We start from the raw sequence: 25,599 nt of genomic DNA, 5'->3' as shown, positions 1-25,599 counted from the left end.
GACTCTGGGCTGATGCTCGCTGGGGTTTAGAAGAATGAGGGGGGTGGGGTGGGGGTAAGGATCTCATGGAAACCTATCAAATATTGAAAGGCCAAGATAGAGTGGATGTAGAGAGGGTGTTTCCTATAGTAAGGGAGTCTAGGACCAGAGCGCACAATCTCCCAATAGAAGGACGTTCCTTTAGAACAGAGATAAGGAGGAATTGCATTAGCCAGAGGGCAATGAATCTGTGGAATTCATTGCTATGGACGGCTATGGAGACCAAGTCGATGGGTATACTTAAAGAGAAGGATTATAGATTATTGATTAATAAGGGCGTCAAAGGTGTAGGGGAATCAGGTTGAGAGGGATAGTGATGCAGCCATATCATATTCTGCTCCTATATCTTATAGTCTGTGGTCTTCACTGAAACCAAACTAGTCAACGAACAAGTATCAGTAAAGCAGAGCACCGTGGCTTAATGTAGAAGGATCAAAATGCCCAGGATCAAGGCCATTCATTGAGGAGGAGGTAGGGAGGGAATCCTGGTCAGAGCAGTCCTCTGAATAGGGATTGAACAATTAGCAGGGCAAAGGTAAGCAGTAGCAGCCATTCCGTCCTTGTAAAATGAGTGACCTATGTCAATTTCTTCCTACTTAAGAGCATGGGATATCAGAACAGATTTAGGCCATTTGGCCCATCAAGTCTGCTCCGCCATTCCTTCATGGATCATTTATTTTCCCTTTCAGCCACATAGTCATAGAAAAGGGTAGCTCAGAAACAGGCCCTTTGGCCCATCCAGTCCATGCCAAAGCCATTTAATCTTCCTACTCCCATCTACCTGCACTGGGACCATAGGCCTCTACCCCTACCATCTATGCACCTGTCCAAGCTTCTCTTCAACATTGAAATCGAGCTTGCATGCACCACCTGTGCTGGCAGCTCATTCCACACTCTCACAACCCTGAGTGAAAGAAATTTCCCCTCGTGTTCTCCTTAAACTTTTCACCTTTCACCCTTAACCCATGATCTCTGGTTGTAGTCCCACCCAACACAATAGAAAACGCGTGCGTACATTTACCCTATCTATCCCCCTTTTATATTTGAATATCTCTATTAAATCTCCTCTCAATCTTCTATGTTCTAAGGAATACATCCCTAACCGATTCAATCTTTCCTTATAACTCCAGACCCGGCAACATCCTTGTAATCTTTCAACCTTGTTTACATCTTTCTGCCTTCTTCGTGAATCCCTTCGTGCCCTGACTAATCAAGATTCTATCAACCTCTGTCTTAAACATACCCAATGATTTTGCCTCCACAGCCACCTGTGGCAATGAATTTCACAGATTCACCACTCTCTGCTTAAAGAAATTCCTCCTCATCTCCATTCTAAATGACGTCCCTCTATTCTGAGGCTGTGTTTTCTGGTCTTAGACGCCTCCACTATAGGAAGCATCTTCAGCACGTCCACTCCATCGAGGCCTTTCAACATTCAGTAGGCTTCGATGAGGTCTTCCCTCATTCTTCTGAATTCCAGTGAGTAGAGGCCCAGAGTAATCAAACGCTCCTCATATGACAAGCCTTTCAATGCCAGAATCACTTTTGTGAACCTCCATTGAACCCCCTCCAATGTCAGCACATCCTTTCTAAGATAATGGGCTCACAACTGCTCACAATACTCCAAGTGAGGCCTCATCAGTGCTTTTAAAGCCTCAACATTACATCCTTGCTTTTATATTCTAGTCCTCTTAAAGTGCACATTGACATCATATTTGTCTTCCTCACCACTGACTCAACCTTTAGGGAATCCTGTACAAGTCCCTTTGTGCCTCAGGGTTTTGAATTTTCTCTCCATTTAGAAAAGCCCACGCCTTTATTTTTTCTACCAAAGTGGATGACCATATATTTCCTGACATGGTATTTCATCTACCACTTACCTGCTCTATCTAAGTCCTTCTGTAGCTTCCCTGCTTCCTCAAAGCTACCTGCCCCTCCACCTACCTTCATATCATCAACTTGGTCACAAACCCATCAATTCTTTGATTCTGTAAACCTTAACACCTTTTCCTAACAAAAGTCTATTAATCCCAGTTTTGAAATATTTAACAGCTTTTAAGGGTACAGATTTTTTATATTTCCATGCATAGAAGCATCTCCTGCTAATCACCAACACACATCAAAGTTGCTGGTGAACGCAGCAGGCCAGGCAGCATCTCTAGGAAGAGGTGCAGTCGACGTTTCAGGCCGAGACCCTTCGTCAGGACTAACTCCTGCTAATCACCTCTAGATTAGAAATTGTATTTATTTGTCATACGTACATCGAAACAAAACATGAAGTGTTGTTTGCATCAGCAACCAACACAATCTGAGGATGTGCGGGGTGGGGCAGACTACAAATGCCATACCAGCACCAACACAGCATGTCCATACCTTACTAACCCTAGCCTATGTGTGTTTGGAAAATGAGAGGAAACCAGAACGCTCAGAGGAAACCCATGTGGCCGTGGGAAGAACATACAAATATCTTGCAAACAGCGATAAGAATTGAACTGCGACCTTCTGATCGTTGGTGCTAACCATTTTGTTACTGTACAGCCCCACCTAATATCTAGCATCACCTAACCCTCACAGATATACCCCCTGACAATGTGAAAATAGGTGGAGGAAGCAGGGCGTCTGCAAGAGGACTTGGACAGATTGGGAGATTGGGTAAAGAAGTGGCAGGTGGAATACAGTGTAGGGAAGTGTATGGTCATGCACTTTGGTAGAAGGAATAAAGGGGGAGAAATTCAAAAATCAGAGGTTCAGAGGGACTTGGGGCTCCTCATGCCGGATTCTCTAAAGGTTAACTTGCATGATGAGTTGGTGGTAAGAAAGGCAAATGCAATGTCAGCATTCATTTCGAGAGGACTAGAATACAAAGGCAAGGATGTGAAGCTGAAGCTTTATGAATCAGTGGTCAGCCATTGGGGAAAAGGCAGTGAGGTTGAGGGGGATAATAAATCAGCCATGATGGAATGCTGGAGCAGACTCGATGGACTGAATGGCCTAATTCTGCTCCTATGTCTTATGGTCTAATCTTCTGTTTGTAAACTTGCAGCTTTAAATTGTTGCAGTAAAGAAATTGTATAGCTTAAATTCCTGGGCCAGCATTCAGTCTCCAATTTCCTCCTCAATGAGTGTGATTCATCTGAAGGGAAGGTTTCTGTTTCACATCTTTTCTTTCTGCAGTAAATGTAGAACAGTGGTCCTGTTCATCTTTTGTGCCTAGTCCAGTTGATGTTCCCTCAGCACTGGCCTTCTCTTTCACTTCTGCAGTCCAACTCGCTGACCACTTTCCTAACCATAAGACCATAAAATATAGGAGCAGAATTAAGCCATTCAGCCCATTGGTGGAGGGGCAGGTAGTGTTGAGGAAACAGGTAGAATGCAGAAGGACTTAGACAGACTAGGAGAATGGGGAAGAAAGTGGCAAATGAAATATAATGTTGGAAGATGCATGGTTATGCACTTTGGTAGTAGAAATAAATGTGCAGGCTATTTTCTAAACAGGGAGAAAATCCAGGAATCTGAGATGCAGAGAGATTTGGGAGTTGTTGTGCAGAACACCCTGAAAGTTAACTTGCAGGTTGAGTCGGTGGTGAGGAAGACACATGCCATGTTAGCAATCATTTCAAGAGGTCTAGAATACAATATCAGGGATGTGATGCTGAGGCTTTATAAGGCACTGGTGAGGTCTCACCTTGAATATTGTGAACAGTTTTTTGCTCCTCATCTTAGAAAAGATGTGCTGGCATTGGAGTGTCCAGAGGAGGTTCACAAGGATGATTCCAGGAATGAAAGGGTTATCATACAAGGAACGTTTGATGGCTCTGGGGCAGTACTCGCTGGAATTTAGAAGGATGAAATCTCATTGAAACATTTTGAATGTTGAAAGGCCTGGAGTAGATGTGGAAAGGATGTTTCCCATGGTGGGAGAGTCTAGGACAAGAGGGCACAGCCTGAGGATAGAGGGGCATTCATTCAAAACAAAACAGATGTGGAGAAATTTCTTCAGTCAGAGGGTGGTGAATTTTGCCACATGCAGCTGTGGAGGCCAGGTCGTTGGGTGTATTTAAGGCAGAGATTGATAGGTTCTTGATTGGACACGGCATCAAAGGTTACGGGGAGAAGGCCAGGAAATGGGGTTGAGGAGGAGATAATCAGAATCGGGTTTATTATCACCGGCATGTGACGTGAAATTTGTTAACTTAGCAGCAGCAGATCAATGCAATACATAATCTAGCAGAGACAGAAAAAAAATAGTAATAATAAATAAAATAAAACATAATAAATAAACAAGTCAATTACATATATTGAATAGGTTTTTTAGAAAATGTGCAAAAACAGAAATACTGTATATTAAAAAAGTGAGGTAGTGTCCAAAGCTTCAAAGTCCATTCAGGAATCAGATGGCAGAGGGGAAGAAGCTGTTCCTGAATCGTTGAGTATGTGTCTTCAGGCTTCTGTACCTCCTACCTGATGGTAACAGTGAGAAAAGGGCATGTCCTGGGTGCTGGAGGTCCTTAATAATGGATGATGCCTTTCTGAGACACTGCTCCCTAAAGATGTCCTGGGTACTTTGTAGGCTAGTGCCCAAGATGGAGCTGACTAGATTTACAACCTTCTGCAGCTTCTTTTGGTCCTGTGCAGTAGCCCCTCCATACCAGACAGTGATGCAGCCTGTCAGAATGCTCTCCACAGTACAACTATAGAAGTTTTTGAGTGTATTTGTTGACATGCCAAATCCCTTCAAACTCCTAATAAAGTATAGCCGCTCCCTTGCCTTCTTTATGACTACATCAATGTGTTGGAACCAGGTTAGATCCTCAGAGAATCTTGACACCCAGGAACTGGAAGCTACTCACTCTCTCCACTTCTGATCCCTCTATGAGGATTGGTATGTGTTCCTTCGTCTTACCCTTCCTGAAGTCCACAATCAGCTCTTTTGTCTTACTGACGTTGAGTGCCAAGTTGTTGCTGCAGCACCATTCCACTAGTTGGCATAAAAGAATCAGCCAAGATTGAATGACGGAGCAGACTCGATGGGTCAAGTAGCTTAATTCTGGTCCTATGTCTTATGGTTTTATGGTCTAATATCCCATCTCCATTTTCTCTTTCCTCTCCAAAGCCATAAAATGTATTTAAATTTCCCAAATCCAGTTGCCATCCCTGCCAATTGCTCTGAGATTGAGTGTGATGTATTGCCTTTCCTAATGAACTCGAAGTCACCGTCAGTTTCTTCTTTCTCTCTCTCTCTCTCTTGTCTGTCTCGCTGTCTGTGTGTCTCTCTCTCTCTCTCTCTCTCTCTCTCTCTGTCTCACACTCACTCACTCACTCACATATTAAGGTTTTGCATCCAGCAGTGGCACCACTTCTTGGCGTGACAGCATCACCTTTGGATTTACCTAAAGAACTATCATCTTCCACCTCAACGTGTTGTTTGGGGGGGGGGGGAGGGGCTCAGCTTCATGGACGAACCTTGAGTTCCACTACCTTCTTAATATCATCTTTCTTTTGTAGCCAGACGATTACTGTTAGGTGTAGTGCCATGCCATCAAATTCACTTGGTCTATCTCGGACACTTCTCTCCCCTTTCCGGATCTCTCGGTCTCCATCTCTGGAGACAGACTGTCCACTGACATCTTCTACAAGCCCACTGACTCTCATAACTACCTCGACTATACCTCTTCCCACCCCGCCACATGCAAAAATGCCATTCCCTATTCCCAGTTCCTCCGTCTGCGCCGCATCTGCGCCCAGGATGAGGCGTTCTGTTCCAGGACATCTCAAATGTCCTATTTCTTTAAGGATCGTGGTTTCCCTTCTGCCGTCATCATTGATGCCCTCACCCGCATCTCCTCCATTTCCTGCACTTCGGCCCTCACCCCATCCTCCCGTCACCACAACAGGGACAGAGTTCCCTTTGTCCTCACCTACCACCCCACCAGCCTCCGGATCCAGCACATTATCCTCCGCAACTTCCACTACCTTCAACAGAACCCCAACACTAAGCACATCTTTCCCTCTCCACCCCTCTCCGCTTTCTGCAGGGATCAGTCCCTCCGTGATTCCCTGATCCACAAGTCCCTCCCTCTCTTGCCACCATTCATGGCCCCAAACAGTCCTTCCAGGTGAGGCAACATTTCACTTGTGGGTCTGTTGGGGTCATCTATTGCATCTGGTGCTCCAGGTGCGGCCTCCTCTACACCGGTGAAACCCGACGCAGATTGGGGGACCACTTCGTCGAGCACCTCTGCTCCGTCCGCCACAACAGACAGGATGTCCCAGTTGCCATCCACTTCAACTCTGCTTCTCATTCCCATTCGGATATGTCCATACATGGCCTCCTCTACTGCCATGATGAGGCTAAACTCAGGTTGGAGGAGCAACACCTCATATACCGTCTAGGTAGTCTCCAGCCCCTTGGTGTGAACATTGAATTCTCCAACTTCCAGTAATTCCCTCCCCCTCCCTTCTCCTATCCCTATTTCACTCTGTTCCCTCCCCCAGCTGCCATTCACCTCCCTCATGGTTCCGCCTCCTTCTACTACCCATTGTGTTTTCCCCTATTCCTCCTTCACCTTTCCTGCTTATCACGTTCCTGCCTCCCCTCCCCCACCCCTTTATCTTTCCCCCTACTGGTTTTTCACCTGGAACCTACCAGCCTTCTCCTTCCCACGCTCCCCCCACCTTCTTTATAGGGCCTCTGTCCCTTCCCTCTTCAGCCCTGATGAAGGGTTCCGGCCGGAAACGTCGACTGATTGTTTCCGCGGATGCTGCCCGACCTGCTGAGTTCCTCCGGCGTGTTGTGAGTGTTGCCTTGACCCCAGCATCTGCAGAGTATTTTGTGTTTACTTTTAGATGTCTTTGTTGTTAAGTTTCAATTTATACAGTTGAGGATTGGAAAGGCCAAAAGCTAATAGTTTTTGTTTCTGTAACTGACTGACTTAAAATTTACAATGCTAGTCAGCCCACAATGCTTCCAGCAGCTGAAAAGAAAGGTATGGAGAGTATCATAAAGACAAGGTATTCTGCAGGAGCTGAAAATCCAGAGCAACACACACAAAATGCTGGTGGAACTCAGCAGAAATGCAGCATCTATGACGATGAATAAACAGTCGAATTTCGGACTAAGACCCTTCATCAGGATTGGGAAAGAAGTGTCTCAGTCCAAAGCATCAATTGTTTATTCCTTTCCACAGATGCTGCCTGATGTGCTGAGTTCCTCTATCATTTTGTATTTGTTATTCTGGAATGAAAGTGTCTCCTTATCTCACCTCACTTCTGATCCTTCTGTCAGTTACTTTAAATCCATGCCTCTAGTTTTTGATTTTCCTTTCACAGGCCATGGCCAAAAGACTTCGGAGTACAATTAGGCCATTTGGCCCATCGAGTCTGCTCTGTCATTGATCATGGCTGAAATATTCTCCCTCTCAATCCCACTGTCCTGCCTTCTCCTGTAACCTTTCACCCCCTTATTGAACAAGAACATATCAACTTCCACTTTAAATATAAAACCCTAATACAATTAGGCCATTTGGCCCATCGAGGCTCTTTACCATTCCAAGTAATCAAGAACCTATCAACCTCCGCTTTAAATATACCAAATGATTTGGACTCCACAGCTATCCATGGCAATAAATTCCAGATTCGCCATCCATTGGTTAAAGAAATTTCTTCTTATCTCTGTTCTAAAGAGAAGTCCTTCTACTCTGAGGCTGTGCCCTCTGGTGCTGGACTGCCCCACTATAGGAAACATCTCTCCACATCCACTCTATCTTGACCTTTTAGTATTCGATAAGTTTCAGTGAGATCCCTCCTCATTTTAAGTTCCAACGAGTACAGGCCTAGAACTATTAAATGCTCCATGTACATTAACTCTTTCATTCCTCCGATCATTCTTGTGAACTTCTCTGGATCCTCTTCAATGCCAGCACGTCCTTTCTTAGGTTTGGGATCTAAAGCTGCTCACTATGTTCCAAATGTGGTCTTTTCATTTTTTGTTCATATTGCTTGAAGCCAAACTCTTATCCCTTTCTAAACTTTGTCTTATTTTTCATTCTGGCGACTTCAGTAACCTCTCCAGTATTTCCCTCTTCCTTTATCCATACTTTTCCAGGCTGTTGAACCTACCCTACTATTTAGTTTAAAGCCCAATCCACTGCCCTAGTTTTGTGATTTTCTAGGTCCCAGCACAGTTCAGGTAGAGCCCTGTTATTATGCTGTTACCTAGGCATCTCTTGATATTGTAAACTCTGTACCACTTAAATGTGATCCTACCTTTAATAATTGTTCATAGCTTAATCACAAGATTCATATCCCTGCCATCCAAATGCACTTCTCTCTGAGTACCCAACAGCCACATCTTGCCCAGCTAGAAAAAGCTACCTTCCCCCTTGTGTCACTTAACTTTCAGTTAAAATCTCCACCAGATCTGTGCTCAGATATTCCAGGATGTTTTGGCAAGTCACCTATGTCTCAACATTTAATAGCATCCCATTGCCAGAAACACTATTCTATTCAGAGATGTTGTGCCCCAAAGCCGAGAGTTTGTATATTGAAATTGCTTCATGATCTTGCCAACACTTTTCTCTTATCTCCTGCTGTACCCGCAAATCTCCTTTGTGCTGCTGTTGGCTCTGCCTTGCCACCTCTCCTGCTCTCGTGCCTTCTTGTGTCTCTGAAACTTCGTACTGCACTCTGACTCCTATTACATTAGACTGGGTTTCATCTTCTCCTTTTTCTCAGTGTCCTGTTTTGTCCGATTACCCCTCTGTGAAAACTTTAGTTGTTTATACATAGAAGCTATCGTAAAGGTGCTTGTCAAGTGGGAATAGTGCTTACTTTTATTTTTAATTCACTGGTCCTTCTTCCTGATCCCATTTACTGAAATAGTTTGTTCTGATTGCATTTTAATTTGCTAATAATAGTGAAATCTGGCACATTGACTTCTGTTGGCTGGTTCCCCATCGTGAAATTGATATCTCTGCTAGTATAAAACATCAAGTTATAACGTTCTCAATAAAGAATCTTCCTTATAAGTTCACTATCACACTGGGATGATAACACACTAAAACAAGTACTGTGTTACTTACTAAATGTAAGGTGCTGGTGAGAATCTACACACGGAACTAAATCAATCCTTTAACAACCACCCCACAAGCCTCCATATCCAGCACATCCCCACCCACCTTCACCCATCACCTGATCTCACCTATCATCTGCCAGCTTGTACTCCTCCTCTTTCCCCCCACTTCCTTATTCTGGCTTCTTCCCACCCCCCCCCCCTTCCTTTCCAGTCCTGACGAAGGGTCTTGGCCTGACATGTCAACTGTTTATTTATTTCCATAGATGCCGCCTGACCTGCTGAGTTCCTCTGGCATTTTGTGTATGATGCTCAGAATTTCCAGCATCTGCAGATCCTCGTGTTAAATTCTTTACCTAATTGATCAATATCCTTGTAAAAGATTATGTGTTAATAATCTTCTGTAGGGATATATATTTTATTTATTAAAATAGTGCTCATCTAAATTTGAATGAGTTCCTTCCCAGCGGACCCCGCACATGCCATCATTTTCACTCTGGTCAAAAGTGAAAGATGTTGCTAGCATTACATTGTTGTGAAGCAGTTAATTCACCTGAAGGAACACAATTCAGTGCCAAGGTGACCTTGTGTGTTGGTGAGCCTCAGAAGTCCGTGCTGGTACTCGTACCATCTGGGAACGTTGCAGTGCAGGGCTTGGAAAATGAACCTCCAGTGCAGCACTGGAGATCCCACCTCTGAACCCTGCACATGGACTCATGCCACAGGTCATTATGTCTGTGCTGTCGTTGAACTCTTAATGGTTCAGCACTTCCCCAACACTTCTTTAAAAAAAAATCTCCTTTTTAAATACAAGTTTTTTGTGTTGAGAGTTACAGGTGGAGCTGCTTTGTGTTTACCAGATTTTTAAATCTGTATTATCCATCTACCAATGATAACAAATTTTCTTCATTTTACAACCACTCCATTTCAAAATCATTTTATCAAACAGTGAATGTTTCCAACTATTTCTGTTATTCTCCTCTCACCCTGCAGATTGAATGCTGCCTGAGGTATGAGGAGTCTAAAAGCATCCAGGTGACTCTGAGTAAAAGTACACATTGAAGCTCTGATTTCTGACGATTGCTTTTCTTTCTTGCAGGTCTTATCTTGTTTAGTACAGATCGCTTCAGTCCGGAGATCACTGTTTAACAATGCAGAGCGGGCAAAGTTCCTGTCTCACTTAGTGGATGGTGTGAAGAGGGTGCTGGAAAACCCACAGGTGATAAACAGTTGATTGATAATTTCTTTACAGTACAGGTGCGGGAGCAGAAACAGCACAGTGAATTTTCTTATTAAGTCTGGAATCCCAAGAGCCTGCTTATGATGTATACTATGTTCAGGATACATTGTGAGTTGCATTTTGGCCACTTGAGAGCATGAATACTAGGGTACATTAAGAAGAAAGAAAATATAATTGAAAGAGCTGTGGTTGGCTGCCAGTATGGGCAAAGCTCTTGGCACAATCTCTACTTTCACTGAAATGGAAGGGAAGAAACAATTCTGGGTTTTTACATCTGGGAGACGGAAGCCCTCAAAAATAAAAGAGGGCCGAGTGGGACATACCTGTTTAGTTCAGATTAATTACTTTGGTGTCACATTTCTCTCCTAATAGTGTCTGATACTGGGGGAAAAGATATGACAGATGTTGAAACCCTGAAATAAAAACAAAAAAAATACAACCAAAATAAAAGGAAGAAGTCAGTAATAGAATTTTTAGATTAGATTAGATTATGAGGACACTCAGTCCTCGTTTATTGTCATTTGGAAATGCATGCATTAAGAAATGATACAATGTTCCTCCAGTATGATATCACAGAAACACAGAACAGACCAAGACTAAAACTAACAAAAACCACATCATTATAACATATAGTTACAACAGTGCAAAGCAATACTGTAATTTGATAAAGAGCAGACCATGGACACGGTAAGAAAAAGTCTCAAGTCCCGATAGCCCCATCATCTCACGCAGACGGTAGAAAGGAGAAACTCTCCCTGCCATGAACCTCCAGCGCCGCAAACTTGCCAATGCAGCACCCTGGAAGCACCCGACCACAGCCGACTCTGAGTCCGTCTGAAAACTTTGAGCCTCCGACACCAAGCACCATCTCTGCCGAGCGCTTCGACCCTGCCCCGGCCGCCGAGCAACAAGCAAAGCCAAGGACTCGGGACCTTCCCCTCTGGAGATTCTGGATCACACAGTAGCAGCAGCAGCAAAACAGGCATTACAGGAGTTTCACCAGATGTTCTTCTGTGCTCTCACGTCTGCCTCCATCAAATCAGGATTGGCACGGCATCCTACTTGACAGATAACAGATATTCATCACCGGAGTGGCCGCTGCGTGCTGTATCGCGCCACCATCTTCTCCTCTCCTCCCAGCCCCATTCTTTTGCCCTCTCCCATAAGCTTTGATGCCTTTACTAATCTAGAACCTAGCACCCTCCGCTTTAATATACTCAATGATTTGGCCTGCTCAGCCGTCTGTGGCAATGAGTTCCACAGATTCATTACTCTCTGACTAAAGAATTTCCTTTTCATCTCTGTTCTAAAGGGACATTCCTCTGTTATGAGACTGTGCCCTCTGGTCCTAGACTCCCCCATCATAGGAAACATCGTCTCCACTTTATCTAGGCTTTTCAGTATTTGGCTGATTTCAAATTTAGCAAGTAGGTAATTTTACTTTTTTTTCACAATAATGTGTCTGCCATGACCCAACATTACTTACTATCCCTGGACTGCAAAATTCTAGCAAGTATCTAACCGCTAGGCCTAAATCATAGACGTGCATGCATCTCTTAACCCTAACTCCACTAAAAGTAACCTGTTAGCTTGCATTGTTCTACACCAGATAATTCAACATCTTGGGCAATGCTGTCCTGTTGATGCTGTGAGACTGTATCAGTCTCTGCCGTTCCTTTGGATTCATCGGCTGCATAGAGAGGGGGAATCTGCTAGATGGGCAACAGCTTGCTCTTCATATTGCACTGTCCTGGCTTGTATATCATGTTGACATCTGGGATGTAACATCCATGGTCAACTCCAACCAACACAGAGCCTCACAATGCTGTGAAACAGAAGACTAGTTTGAAAAAGCAGTGCCAGCAAGATTTGGGAGAATATATATGCAAGTGAACAGGGGTCTAAGCGACTCGTACATTGAGTGACTGGCTTCCTCAATTAAGAATTATTATTGAAATAAGTGTGGGCTTGTTTGGCTTTAGGTCATTGTAATAGCAGTTGCCACATATATGGATACTGCTGAATATAAAACAGTCTATCTCTTACGGTCTTATGGCTATGTCTCATAATCTTCATTGTGTTGGATTCTGGAGGCCAAGTCATTGGGTATATTTAAAGTGGAGGTTGATAGGTTCTTGATTAGTAAGGGCTTCAAAGGTTACAGGGAGAAGGCAGGAGTATGGTGTTGAGAGGGAAGATAAATCAGCCACAATCGAATGGTGGCATGGGCTCAATGGGACGATTGGCCTAATTCTGTTCCTACATCTTAATCGATTTGTGTACAGTGTTCTGTATCTGTGACTGGCATTGTCATGTATACGTGAAACAGCTGCTCCTTTTGCAGAGCTTATCCGACCCGAACAATTACCATGAGTTCTGCAGATTACTAGCTCGACTAAAGAGTAATTATCAACTGGGAGAGCTGGTGAAAGTGGAAAACTACCCTGAGGTCATCCGCCTAGTGGCCAATTTCACAGTGACTAGCCTTCAGGTACAGTAACAGCTACTTCTCTGGAGACATTTATCAAAATATATTTCCTGTGTAGTATAGAGAACTAACAGTGGAAATAGGTTGGGTGCATGGGCTTCCTGTGGGTGTTAATACCTTAGGAGAGATCCATCTGTATTTGGCATGTGTTTTGATGTTTTGGTGCTCTGTAACTACATGACATTTCAACTGAGGACATTCCACAGTCTGCAAGTCTACAAAGTTAGACTGGTTAGATCACATTTGGAATATTGTGTTCGTTTCCAGGACATAATCGTGTTCAGTTCCAGTTCCATGATCTTTGAACTGAGAACATCCACAACATGCAAGTCTACAAAGTGGACTGGTTAGATCACACTTGGAGAATGTGTTCGGTTCTCGCCACCTCATTGTAAGAAGTATGTGGAAGCTTTAGAGAGGGTGTAGAAGAGATTTACCAGGATATTGCTTTGGATTAGTGAGCATGTCTTGAAAGGGTAGTTTGAGAGAGCCAGAGCCTTTTCCTTTGGAGCGAAGAAAGATGAGAGGTGACTTGCAGATGATAAGAGGCATCAGAATCAGGTTTTATTATCACCAGCATGTGACGTGAAATTTGTTAATTTAGCAGCAGTAATACATGATCTAGCAGAGAGAGAAAAAAAATAATAAATAAAATAAAACATAATAAATGAGCAAGTAAATCAATTACGTATATTGAATAGATTTAAGGTCATAGATCAAGTGGATGGCCAGATACCTTCCCCAGGGCGGAACTGGCTAATATAAATGGGTATAATTTGGAGGAAGTTGTAGAGAGGATTTTAGAGGGATGGTTTTTACACAAAGAGTGGTGAGTGCGTGGAATTCCCTGCTGGGGTGATCATAGAGACAGATGCGTTAGGGGCATTAGCAAAATTCTTAGGCACATGGATGATAAAAAGATGGAGGGCAATGTAGAAGGGAAGAGTTAGATTGATCTTAGAGTAGGTTAAAAGGTTGGCACAACATCATTGGCTGAAGGGCTATACTGTGCTGTAGTGTGTTCTGTGTTCTAAAAGCCAGTATTGTACGTGGACTACTTTACACTTTATTGTCGCCAAACAATTGGTACTAGAACGTACAATCATCACAGCAATATTTGATTCTGTGCTTCACACTCCCTGGATTACAAATATTAAATATTAAAAATAGTTCAAATTAGTAAATATTTAAAATTTAAATGATAAATCATAAATAGAAAATAGAAAAATGGGAAGTAAGGTAGTGCAAAAAGACTGACAGGCAGGTCCGGAAATTTGGAGGGTACGGCCCAGATCCGGGTCAGGATCCGTTCAGCAGTCTTATCAGAGTTGGAATGAAGCTGTTCCCAAATCTAGGACTAGCAGCAGCATTACTTAGGTTGACGATATGAGCAAGTTGTTACTGGTGTTATGCTTGAATTTATTTGTACGTGCGTTATTTGATAAACTTTTGAGTTCCATTCTGCAGATGATGTATGAAAGATATGGTATCAAATTGGTTGAAAGTTGAGCTAAAGACATTGCATTGGACTGCTAGTGAAAACATTAAATTAAAATGAAAGTTATTGTCTTATGTTTAGGTTAGGTGCAATGTATGGATACACTTGTATTGCCTTTGGCAACCTTGTTCTCTAAACAAGGACTGAGTCAGATCTGGCCGTCCATGAGGTTGTCACTAAGAATTGAATGCAGGGTGCAACTACCTGAAAGATACAAAGGGAGCTTGAGCTTCATGAAGTTCATGTCTCATTGTCTGTGCAAGCACTGAAGTCAAGGCCTGAAGGTCGGGCAACTGATTGGCAAAGTCCAAAGTTGGAGGCCTGATGTCCCAGTGACTGAAAGTCCAAGGCTGGAGGCAGCCCGTCCTGGGGTTGGAGACCTGTCTGTGTGTGTGAGTGGGTGGGTGGAAAGGAGGTTTGTGCTGCTTGTTTTATTGTTGTTGCTGCTGCTGCTGTCTATTGTTCTGCTGTGACCATGCTGTGTTGGTGGACTGCCCCCGGCATAATCTTAGGATGTGTTTATTTATTTATTTATTTAGCGGTGCGGTGTGGCAAAGCCCTTGCAGTCCTTTGAGGTGTGCCACCGGCAAACCCCAATATAACACCAACCTAATCACAGGACAATTTACATTGGCCAATTAATCTACAATAGTAAATTCTTGGACTGTGGGACCAAATCCATGTATTCCACAATGAAGAAGTACAAACTCATAATGGCTTGATGCTATTTCATCACTGAGCTGTAATAGCGTCGAGTTAACCACCATTCTACCATGGCACGTTAGTTGTTAACACAAGCAGTGCATTTCACTTTCTGTTTTGATGCACATGTGATAAATAAATCTGAGTCTAAGTCATTGTGATTTCTTTATTTTTGAGTAGCACTGGGAGTTTGCCCCAAACAGTGTACACTACCTGTTGAGCTTGTGGCAACGCCTGGCTGCCTCAGTTCCATACGTCAAAGCCACTGAGCCACACATGTTGGAGACGTATACACCCGAGGTCACCAAAGCCTACGTCACATCCAGGCTCGAATCCATTCACATCATTCTAAGGTATTGTTCGCAGTGTTTACCCAGTTACTCTATTCCTGGCAAAGCTCAAATCAACAAGTAATGAAAATACTTATTGGCAACATGGTGTTTAAACTTGATGTTGTTTTGGAATTGAATGTTTGGAGGGGAAAGCATAACTGTGGAAGTGAGGGCCTGGTGTGAGTGTTGTGTGACTGTGGTTTTGCCCATAGGGACGGGTTGGAAGACCCACTAGATGACACTGGACTTGTCCAGCAGCAGCTGGACCAGCTTTCAACTATTGGCCGCTGCGAATACGAGAAGACCTGTGCTCTGTTGGTCCAGCTCTTTGATCAGTCAGCTCAAACCTACCAGGAATTACTGCAGAGTGCAAATGCTAGTGCTATGGACGTCGCTGTACAGGAAGGTAAGGGAGAAGTGGAAAGTAATAGTGTGCTGCTAGATTCATCTTTAGGCTGGCCGGCATGCACTTTGCTTTTGGATAATGTTTTCTCTTAACTTTCAAAATATGAATACACTCCATTCTAAATAATAATAACTTTATATAGCACCTTTCATACATTTAAATGCAGCTCAAAGTGCTTTACATAAATCAATATAATAAAAATACGAGACCAAAGTAAAATCCATAAGTAAAGACATAGAATAAAATGTAATTGAATATACCAAATTATATACATGTAAGCAATATCAACAGGCATTAAGTAATCCTATAAGTAGGCCAATTTTTTAAAAAATAGACCTTTAGAAGTGTTTTGAAACATTCCACAGTACTAACCTGGCGAATCTGTCAGTGAAGTATTCCAGAGCAAAAGACCACATCACCAGTTCTTATATGCTTGGCGATAGGAACACTAAGCGATCGAGTATTTGTGGATCTAAGATTATGAGTAGGGATGTAAGTAGATGGACACTCCAAACTAAATGGAGGAGCTAGATTTTTCAGACCTTGTATACAATGAAGAATGTTCTTAAATTGATCTTAAAGGACATAGCCAGTGTAATGATGCCAAAGCCAGTGAAAGGTGCTTAGATTTTTTTTTTTTTGGTTGAGATTCTTCCGGCTGCATTTTGAACAAGCTGCAGCTGTAATCTTACTACCTTGATCATTTTCCAGGTCGATTGACTTGGCTGGTGTACATCATTGGGGCAGTGATTGGGGGGCGAGTTTCCTTTGCTAGCACGGATGAGCAGGATTCAATGGATGGGGAGCTGGTCTGCAGGTGAGTTCTTTGTTGTCGATCTTGTCTACCGCCTAGGTTGCCTGTTTGCAAGGCTGCTTGGGCGCCACGGTAGAGTAGAGCCACTATTACAGCTTGGGGTCGGAGTTCAGACTTCAATCACGGCGTCCTTGAAAAGGAGTTTGTATGACTTCCCCGTGGAGTCCAAAGATGTACCAGGTAGGTTAATTGGTCATTGTAAATTGTCTTGTGATTGGATGAGGTTTAAAATTGGGGCTGTTGGGGGTTGCTGGGCGGCGTGGCTTGAAGGACCAGAAGGGCCTATTCCATAGCACTGCCCAGAAATCCCTAGTTTAGCCCTAGCCTAATCACAGGACTATTTACAATGACTGATTAACTGGTACATATTGGGCTGTGAGAAGAAACTAGAGGACCTAGAGAAAACCTATGCATTCCAAGTGGAGGTTGTACAGACTCTTTACAGAAGATGTCAGATTGGAACTCTGAACTCTAACACCTTGAACTGTGATAATGTCTACGCTACCGCGGCGCCCATCTACACCCATGTGATCAAGTTAACCCTCCTACCTGTACGTGGGAGAAAAGTGGAGCACCTGGAGGAAACCCACATCATCTTGGGGAGAATGTGCACACTCTATACAGACAGCAAGGAGTCCTTAAAGAACTTAGGTTGCTCGTGCTGTAATACTGTTCTGCTAACCGCTACACTATTGTGCTGCTTTGCTATGCTACTAACTCAATTGTTTGGTATTTTCCAGTGAAGTGATTCTTTCAATGTTATCATACTCATCACCTTAAATACTCAGTTTCTGCATCACCGTTGCCGGATGGTTACAGTATATATCATCGACACTAATGCATTGCAATTACTTGCAGAGGCTATTCTAACTGTGGCTCCAAGACCCAGTACAGAAGTAGTAGGCACAGAAGTGGACACTTGACTGTTGGAGTTCCACTTACCAGAGTCTGGAAAGTATTTCATTTTCCTGATACACTTTGTAGAAAGTGTACAACTCCCAGTACGATGTCCTGCTGCTTCTTGTGGACACAGTATTTAGGTGACAAACTCAGAATGCTGGAGAAAGTCAGTAAATCAGTTAGCATCTATGGAAGGGAATAAACAACCAACATTTTGGGCTGAAACCCTTTATCATGACTGCCTCCTGCTCACAGGGACATCTGATCCCAGGTCCCATCGACCTGGGACGGCCCAGCATTCACAGGTGTCCCTTGTCACCTGTCCTGGTGCATTTGTGGCGGAGGAGCTGTCTGAGGTCTGGTTTTGTGAATACAGCTAACCTGTTGCTTGATTAGTCTGTTTTACAGCCTATGTGCTGTAGGAAGCATTTCCCAGACTTTGCAGGAGGGACTTGGAACAAGTTTGTCCCGTGCAAATTTGGTGACTCAATCAATGCCAGGTAAACTGGCCTAATTTAATGTTTCTTTATATTATGGTAACAGTTATGATGTGGCTGAACAGCTTGCTCCTCCATTTCAGATTGCTGTCAGTCAGGTATCTCCTACTGACCAGGTCAGGAAGAGTGGCAAGTTTTTCCCCAAGAAGCACTTGGAGAATTAGATATTGACAGTTCATGGCTTATTTGTAAATTCTATCTCGGCTGAGGCTTGCTTAAACCTTCTGGGTTATTTAATATTGCTTAAGTGCTTAAGGCAATAAAATCATCTTAATTGATTGATAAATGAGCTCTTTAGTGCACCTCTCCAGAACAGGGGTTCCCAAAGTGAGGTCAACTGACCCCTTGGTTAATGGTAGAAGTCCATTGCATTCAAAAGGTTGGGAACCCTTGCACTAGCTCACAGGTGCTGAAGGCAGTGTGCACTGGAGATATGTAGTTCTGTTTATGGTTATTTTTATGGTTCTTTTAGAGTTCTGCAACTGATGAACTTGACTGATTCTCGCCTGGCCCAGGCTGGCAATGAGAAGTTGGAATTGGCCATGCTCAGCTTCTTTGAACAGTTCCGGAAGATTTATATTGGAGATCAGGTCCAAAAATCATCTAAGGTAAACAAGGCTGAAATTACATTGTCTCTCTTTGCTACGTCTGATACCTTTTACAGGAGGCAGTGACACTAGCTATAGTATAAGGGTGGTAAAGCCTTGATATTATTAACAAGCCTTTCTGTTTGAGAAACTACAATAATTGCTGCCTTTGCCAATGATATTACATCCTTTGAACAATATGTATAAGAAAGTAACAGAACAGTACAAAGAAGAAAAAATCTGCAGATGCTGGAAATCCAAGCGACACACACAAAATGCTGGAGGAACTCAGCAGGCCAGGCAGCATCTATGGAAAAGAATATAGTTGAGATCTCAGCCCAAAACAATTTTCCATAGATGCTACCTGGCCTGCTGAGTTCCTCCAGCATTTAGTGTTTGTTGAACAGAACAATACCTTTCAGTACTGGTCCTTTGGTCCATGATGTTCTGCCGACCTTCAAGGTCAATCTAACCCTGCCCCTGCATGTAGCCCTCCACTTTATCCATGTGCCTATTTAAAACTTTTCAATGTTCCTAGTGTATCTGCCTGTACCATCACCCCCTGGCAGCATGTTCCATGCACCTACCACTCTCTGTCTTTTAAAAAAAACCTACCTCTGAAGTTCTCCCTGTACTTACCAACAACTATCTTAAAATTATGCCCCCTTCAGAAAAACGAACTGGCTATCCACTCTATCTATGCCTCTCATCATCTTGTACACCACTTATAAAGCCACTTCTCATCCTCCTTTGGTCATTTAACCTATCCTGATAAGACATGCTCTCTAATCCAGGCAGCATCCTGGTAAATCTCCTCTGCAGCTGCTCTGAAGCCTCCACATCCTTCCTATAATGAGACAACCAGAACTGAGGTGCAAATGTAGTCTTAGAGCTTTATAGAGCTGCCACATAACCTCACAGCTCTTGAACTCAATTGCAGATCAACACACCATACACTTTTTTAACAACCCTATCAACGTGTGCAGCAACTTTGAGGGATCTATGGACATGGACCTCAAAATCTCTGTGTTCCTTCACACTGCTGAGAATCCTGCCATTAACCTTGTACTCTGCCTTCAACTTACCACTTACCTTCCAAAGTGTATCATTTCATACTTTTCCAGAAAACCTTGTATACAGATTATGCATTAATTACTTCTCAAAATTGCCTGACCAATGAAACCTTCTCGAGTTTAGTTACTTATGCATCAGCCACTTTGATCTTAGTGTGGTTCCAAAACAGCTCATGAAGCTTGCGACCATTTACCATTGTTGTTAGTGACTTTGGTTGTGGGGTCAATGTTGACTGGGGCACCAAGAAAGCTTCCTGGTTCTCTGCAGATTACTACTAATTTTTTTAACATCCACCTGTGAACACTAGCAGCAGTTCAGCACTGCATACCATTATGATATGTACCCAGTGGCCACTGTATTAGGTATACCTGTACACCCTAATCAACTCGTGACAGCAGCTCAATGCATAAAAGCATGCAGACATGGTCAAGGGGTTCAGTTGTCCTTCAGACCAAACATCAGAATGGGGAAGAAATGTGACTCTAAGTGACTTTGACCGTGGAATGATTCATGGTGCTGGATGGGATGGTTTGATTATCTCAGAAACAGCACATGCCTTGCGATTTTCAACCACAGTAGTCTTCAGAGCTTACAGAGAATGGTGCAAAAAAGCAATGAATATCCAGTGAGTGGCAGTTGTATGTGTAAAAGTGCCTTGTTAATGAGAGAAGTCGGACAACTGACAGGCAGGTGATCGTAATTCATATAACTACAGGTTACAGCAGTGATGTGCAGCAGAGCATCTCCGAGTACACAGCATGCTGAACCCTGAAGTGCTTGGGCTACAGCAGCAGAAAACCAACAACCTACACTCCATGGCTACTTTATTACAGTAATAAGAAGGAAGTGCAATTTAATTCTGATGTTTTTAAGAGAATCCTTGGCCTGTAAGAAATGTGGCAGAGACTAGAGCCCTCTTATGTGTTACAGGTTAGAATTATCTGGACTCAACTGCTTTAAGGTTATTTCCCTAAATCTTTGATTTAGATTCTTAACAAAGTACAAAGTAAATTTAATATCAAAGTACATATACGTCACCATATACGACCCTGAGATTCATTTTCTTGTGGGCATACGGTAAATCCAAGAACCATCGTAGGATCAATGAAAGACCACACCCAACAGAATGCACAACCAACCAGTATGCAAAAGACAACAGGCTGTTCAAATACAAAAGAGAAAACTGAAAGAGAAGATTTGCAGCTCGGGTTGGCCACTCCCTGGTTTTCAGATATGGGCCAGTGGAGACTAGCAGCCAGCCAATCTGAACAATGAGTCGGATGGATATAAACGCGAGCACTTGGCAAAAACAGCACTCAGTTGCACAATGATTATGTCACCTCGACTAGTGACGAAACGTTTGCGACCTAACCTCTAGGTTTGGTGAACAACCCTACAAACAAGAAAAGATAATAAATAAATAAGTATGCAATAAATATCGAGAGTATTTGGAAGTGAGTCCATAAGGTTGTGGGAACAGTTCACTGATGGGGCAAGTAAAGTTATCCCTCTGGTTCAAGGGCCTCATAGTTGAGGGGTAATAACAGACCCTGAACCTGGTGGTGTAAGTCTTGAGGCTCCTGCACCACCTTCCTGGTGGCAGCAGTGAGAAGAAAGGATTACCTGCATGGTGGGGGTTCCTGTTGATGGATGCTGCTTTCCCGTGACAACACTCCCATGTAGATGTGGGAGTACTTTACCCATGATGGACTGGGCCGTATTCAGTACTTTGTAGGATTTTCCATTCAAGGGCATTGGTGTTTCCATACCAGGCTGCAATGCAACTGGCCAATATACTTTCCACCGCACGTCTATAAAAGTTTTAGATGTCATGGTGAATATTCGCAAACTCTTACGGAAGTAGGGACACTGCTATGTTTTCATTGTAACTGCATTTGGGTGCTGGGCCCAGGACAGGTACTCTGAAATAATAACACCAAAGAATTTAAAGTTGCTAACGCTCTCCTCCTTTGATCCTCCGATGAGGACTGGCTCATGAACCTCTGGTTTCCTCCTACTGAAGTCAATAATCAGCTCCTTGATCTTCCTGGCATTGAGTAAGAGGTTATTGTTCTGGCACCACTCAGCCAGAATTTCAATCTCACTCCTATATGCTGATTTGTCACCACCTCTGATTCAGCCAACAACAGTGGTGTCATCAGCAATATGGCATTGGAGCAATGCTTAGCCTCATTCTGAAGTGAGTAGAGTCTTGTGGTGCAGCTGTGCTGCTGGGGATGAGCTACAGCACCAGTTACAAGTATATTCGTAGTGTCCATTATTGAATGCACAGCTAATGTTGTACATCAAATAACCGTCCCGTGTAGGAACTGGGGGGAGGGGGGGAGTAGGAGGTAAAATCAAAGCATGGAGTCCAACTGCTCTGAATCCAAGCAATCCTGGCAGAAGGAGAGTGTAAAAGTGGCCCACTTGGGCTGACCAACCACACTGGGGGGTGCCAAGGTGGGCAGCGCCCCCATTTTCAGATTGGCACATGGATGATAGAAAAATGGGACTATGGAGAAGAGAAGGGTTAGATTGATCTTAGAGCAGGTTAAAAGTTTGGCACAGCATTGTGGTCCGATGGGCCTGAACTGAGCTGAGGTTTCTATGTTCTATTTTGCATTATGATGGTGATTTTGTCTGTTATTTTGCTTAATAGGTAGAATGTTCCTGACCAGTGTGGCTTGTTTTAGCCTTCCACTGAGGCGGCTTGTCACAGAAGCATAGCCTCAGTACATTACTCCACTTTAGCCAGCAACTTGGCTCAAGCACAGACATCTCACCTCTGAACCAGATAACAGGGCTAGGTCTCATTTCAAAGACTAGGAAAGTTGTCTTAACTGGTCTGAAAATTGGAATATGGGAGTTCTTATAATGGAGCATTTTATAACAAATGCTAAAACCAGGGTCCTGACTGCTCAAGTAAATGCAATAAATTCTTAAGCACTCTAAGAAGGAAAGCGAGGTTTCTCACAGTATCCTAGCCAATATTTACCCCGGAATTAATATCACTAAAACTAGTTAACTGATCATTCATCCCGTTGCTATTTGCAGCACTTTGCTGTGTTTCCCCACTCAGTACTCTGTTGGCCAATATCCCGCTGGTTCGTATTTCTAGCATCTAATAACTCTCCCTTTCTTCTATGGCAGTTGTATCGCAGGCTGTCTGAGGTCCTGGGACTGAACGACGAGACAATGGTCTTGAGTGTTTTCATTGGAAAAATGTGAGTCTGTGCGAAAAATGGAATTGATGACACTTGTACAACTGTTGTTCATGCCATGGATAAGGGGATGGACAGTGGTTTCATCAAAGAGATCATTTCATTACACTTAAGCAAAAGCAGAATTCAGATACGTGGCAGCTTGTACTCCTTTCCCTCCCTCCACGTACTTATTCTGACATCTTCCCCTTTCCTTTCCAGTCCTGTAAAAGGTTCTTGGCCCGAAACGTCGATTGCTGAGTTCCTCCAGAATTTTGTGTGTGTTGCTTCAGATATTTGGTTTTGCCATTCTAAATGTTATTTTTCCTTTTTGAGCTCAGATTTGTTGGCATTCTCTGAATTGACCTGTGTGTACTATATTTACAGAACGTGAGTTGGTTGTGAACTTTCATAGACCCATCAGCTAAAGATGCTGTGTGATTCTGAGTTCTAGAGGCCAATTAAACCTTGATGATAAACACAAGAGATTCAGGAGAATCCAGAACATCGCACAGAAAATGCTAGAGGAACTCAGCAAGTCTCTTATTCTATTCCATTCCCCATTCTTGTTCCTTTTTACCCTTTCTCCTCACCTGCCCACCACTTTCTCTAGTACCCCTCCTCCTTCCCTTTCTCCCATAGTCCACTGTCCTTTCCTATCAGATTCCATGTTCTTCAACCCTTTACCACTTCCATTTATCTCTTCCCAGCTTCTCACTTCCCCTTCCCCCAGCCAGCCACTTTCCCCCTCACCTGGTCTCACCTATCACCTGCCAGTTTGTACCCCTTCCCCTCCCCCAATCTTATTACAGCTTCTGTCACCTTCCTTTCCAGTCCCAATGAAGGGTCTCAGCCTGAAATGTTGACTGTTGGATGCTGCCTGACTTGCTGAGACCCCCCAGCATTTTATGTGAAACTTGATGAATTGCTCTAATGAATAGGAAAAGGCTTTTCTGTTTGCAATCTGATTTGTCATTCATTATTAAGATTAATTTTCAAAAATATTTTCTAAAGATTTGGGCAGTGGCTGTTCTTAATTCTGTTACCTAAATGACTAAATCCTGTAGCCAAATTTTGGATCCAGTGCCATTGCAATTTAAAGTACAAGTCTGCATTCAGAATTTAAGGGATGATTTTGAGCTGGTGGGCTTGTTTGGAATCAAAGGGATCTGAGTGCAATTAGTCTGTTTTTGAACACCAGATGAACTTGCACTCCATTATAGCTTTGCATTGTATGCTTAACCTTCCTTAGAATAATATTGCATCCTTAATGTTACTTTATAGAATAAAAGTAAAATACCATGAAATGGTAATTGGGTATTTCTTAACAGTACTGATCTCCAGCTTAGGCGGGTGAGCATGTTAGCAGGCAGCTGTCTTCACTTTTAAACCAGGAGCTGGGGCTAAGGGTGGTCTTATTTGTTTTACTTCAAAGTGCTTTTTCACTAATGTTTGGGGAAAGTTAATAGTGCCTAATGAAAAATAACACTGAACTTCACTTCCATCACAGAAAAGGACTAAATGATTTGTACTGCAAATATATATTGCTCACGTGAGAAGAACTGTGACAACCTGCTTGGGAAGGGTTCAGCTCAGCACCTCCAGTATTGAACTTCAGTTAAATATTCTGCTTAAGCACACCAAGCAACAACCTCATGTTGCTGTGTGGCAATCCAAATCTAAAATCTGCATCAGAACATGAAATAAACGTGTTAACTTCTTTGGTGCTGAGTGTATGTTTCTTTCTCCATTTACTTAATATGATTCTAAAATTTACTTCTGTTAATTAAACTGGAAAGTTTTCACTAAGAATTCAATGCCAGCTGGAGTGTAATGTTTGTTAACTACTTATCTATTTGTTGATCGCCATACAGAATCACCAACCTTAAATACTGGGGAAGATGTGAGCCAATCACCTCAAAGACACTACAGCTCCTGAACGATCTCTCCATTGGATATCCTTTGATCAAAATCTTCCAAACTACAGGAACAGATGTTTCTAAAGGAAACCACGAGGCTTGTTTGAGGAGAGCAGTAGCATAATTCTGGAAGTTATCTTGGTGCAACCTCAGTTGGTCCAAAGTTCAGAAAGGATGGAAGTCCACGGCAGGCCACAATGTACTTTATAAATCTTTTCTTCAGAAGAGTGACAACTGGAAGCTAAGATTAGTTAGAGGAAAGACAAGTAGTTGGTGTTTAACACTGGTAATAAGGGACTTAATGACCAAATGTAACTCCAAGGGAAGTGATTAGCATCAAATAAAATAGACCAATGGAGTACCTGCAATTTTAAAAATTATCTCTGATTTGCCGCAGTGTACTTTGAGGAGCCAGAAGACCCATGCTCAAATTTAGGAATAGCTGCTTGGATTTCTGAATGGCCCATAAATATATATGCACTGTATATTTATTATTGGAATTTATAGATTTTTGTGCCATACCACTACCATGAAACAACAAACATCATGTCATATTTCAGTGATAATTGAATCTGGTTCTCGTATTGGCCATTAATTAGTGGTGATAGGTGAATTGACACAGTTCCTATTTCTGATCAAGCGTAAAGTTGCTCAGAACCACCTTGTCAGTGTCCTGTGAATTTAGAAACCAATTAAAAAGTCAAACTGCTGTATCTGCTCGGAGTTCAGAACACCCCCCAATGGATGAGACAACATATTTCATGACATATTGTTTGTCATTGATGATAACCCTGATTCTAATTCTGAAGCAGACTGAAGTGTGGATTTCA

General features: G+C 42.9%; 1 protein-coding gene across 1 annotated transcript in view; it reads left to right on the top strand.

Moving 5' to 3' along the window:
- xpo7 (exportin 7) overlaps positions 1–25,599 on the top strand; it is a 169,539-nt gene that overhangs the window by 88,073 nt on the left and 55,867 nt on the right. The window contains exons 9-16 of the mRNA XM_072266817.1: positions 10,209–10,328; positions 12,694–12,840; positions 15,218–15,390; positions 15,582–15,775; positions 16,487–16,592; positions 18,459–18,594; positions 22,801–22,874; positions 24,725–24,805. Coding sequence (XP_072122918.1) covers positions 10,209–10,328; positions 12,694–12,840; positions 15,218–15,390; positions 15,582–15,775; positions 16,487–16,592; positions 18,459–18,594; positions 22,801–22,874; positions 24,725–24,805 — 1,031 coding nt within the window. The remainder of the gene's footprint in view (positions 1–10,208; positions 10,329–12,693; positions 12,841–15,217; positions 15,391–15,581; positions 15,776–16,486; positions 16,593–18,458; positions 18,595–22,800; positions 22,875–24,724; positions 24,806–25,599) is intronic.

The sequence above is a fragment of the Mobula birostris genome, chromosome 8 (genome assembly GCF_030028105.1).
Source record: "Mobula birostris isolate sMobBir1 chromosome 8, sMobBir1.hap1, whole genome shotgun sequence".
Taxonomy (NCBI): Eukaryota; Metazoa; Chordata; class Chondrichthyes; order Myliobatiformes; family Myliobatidae; genus Mobula; species Mobula birostris.
The sequence above is the reverse complement of the archived record's forward strand: the minus strand, read 5'-3'. Positions and strand labels throughout refer to the sequence as shown.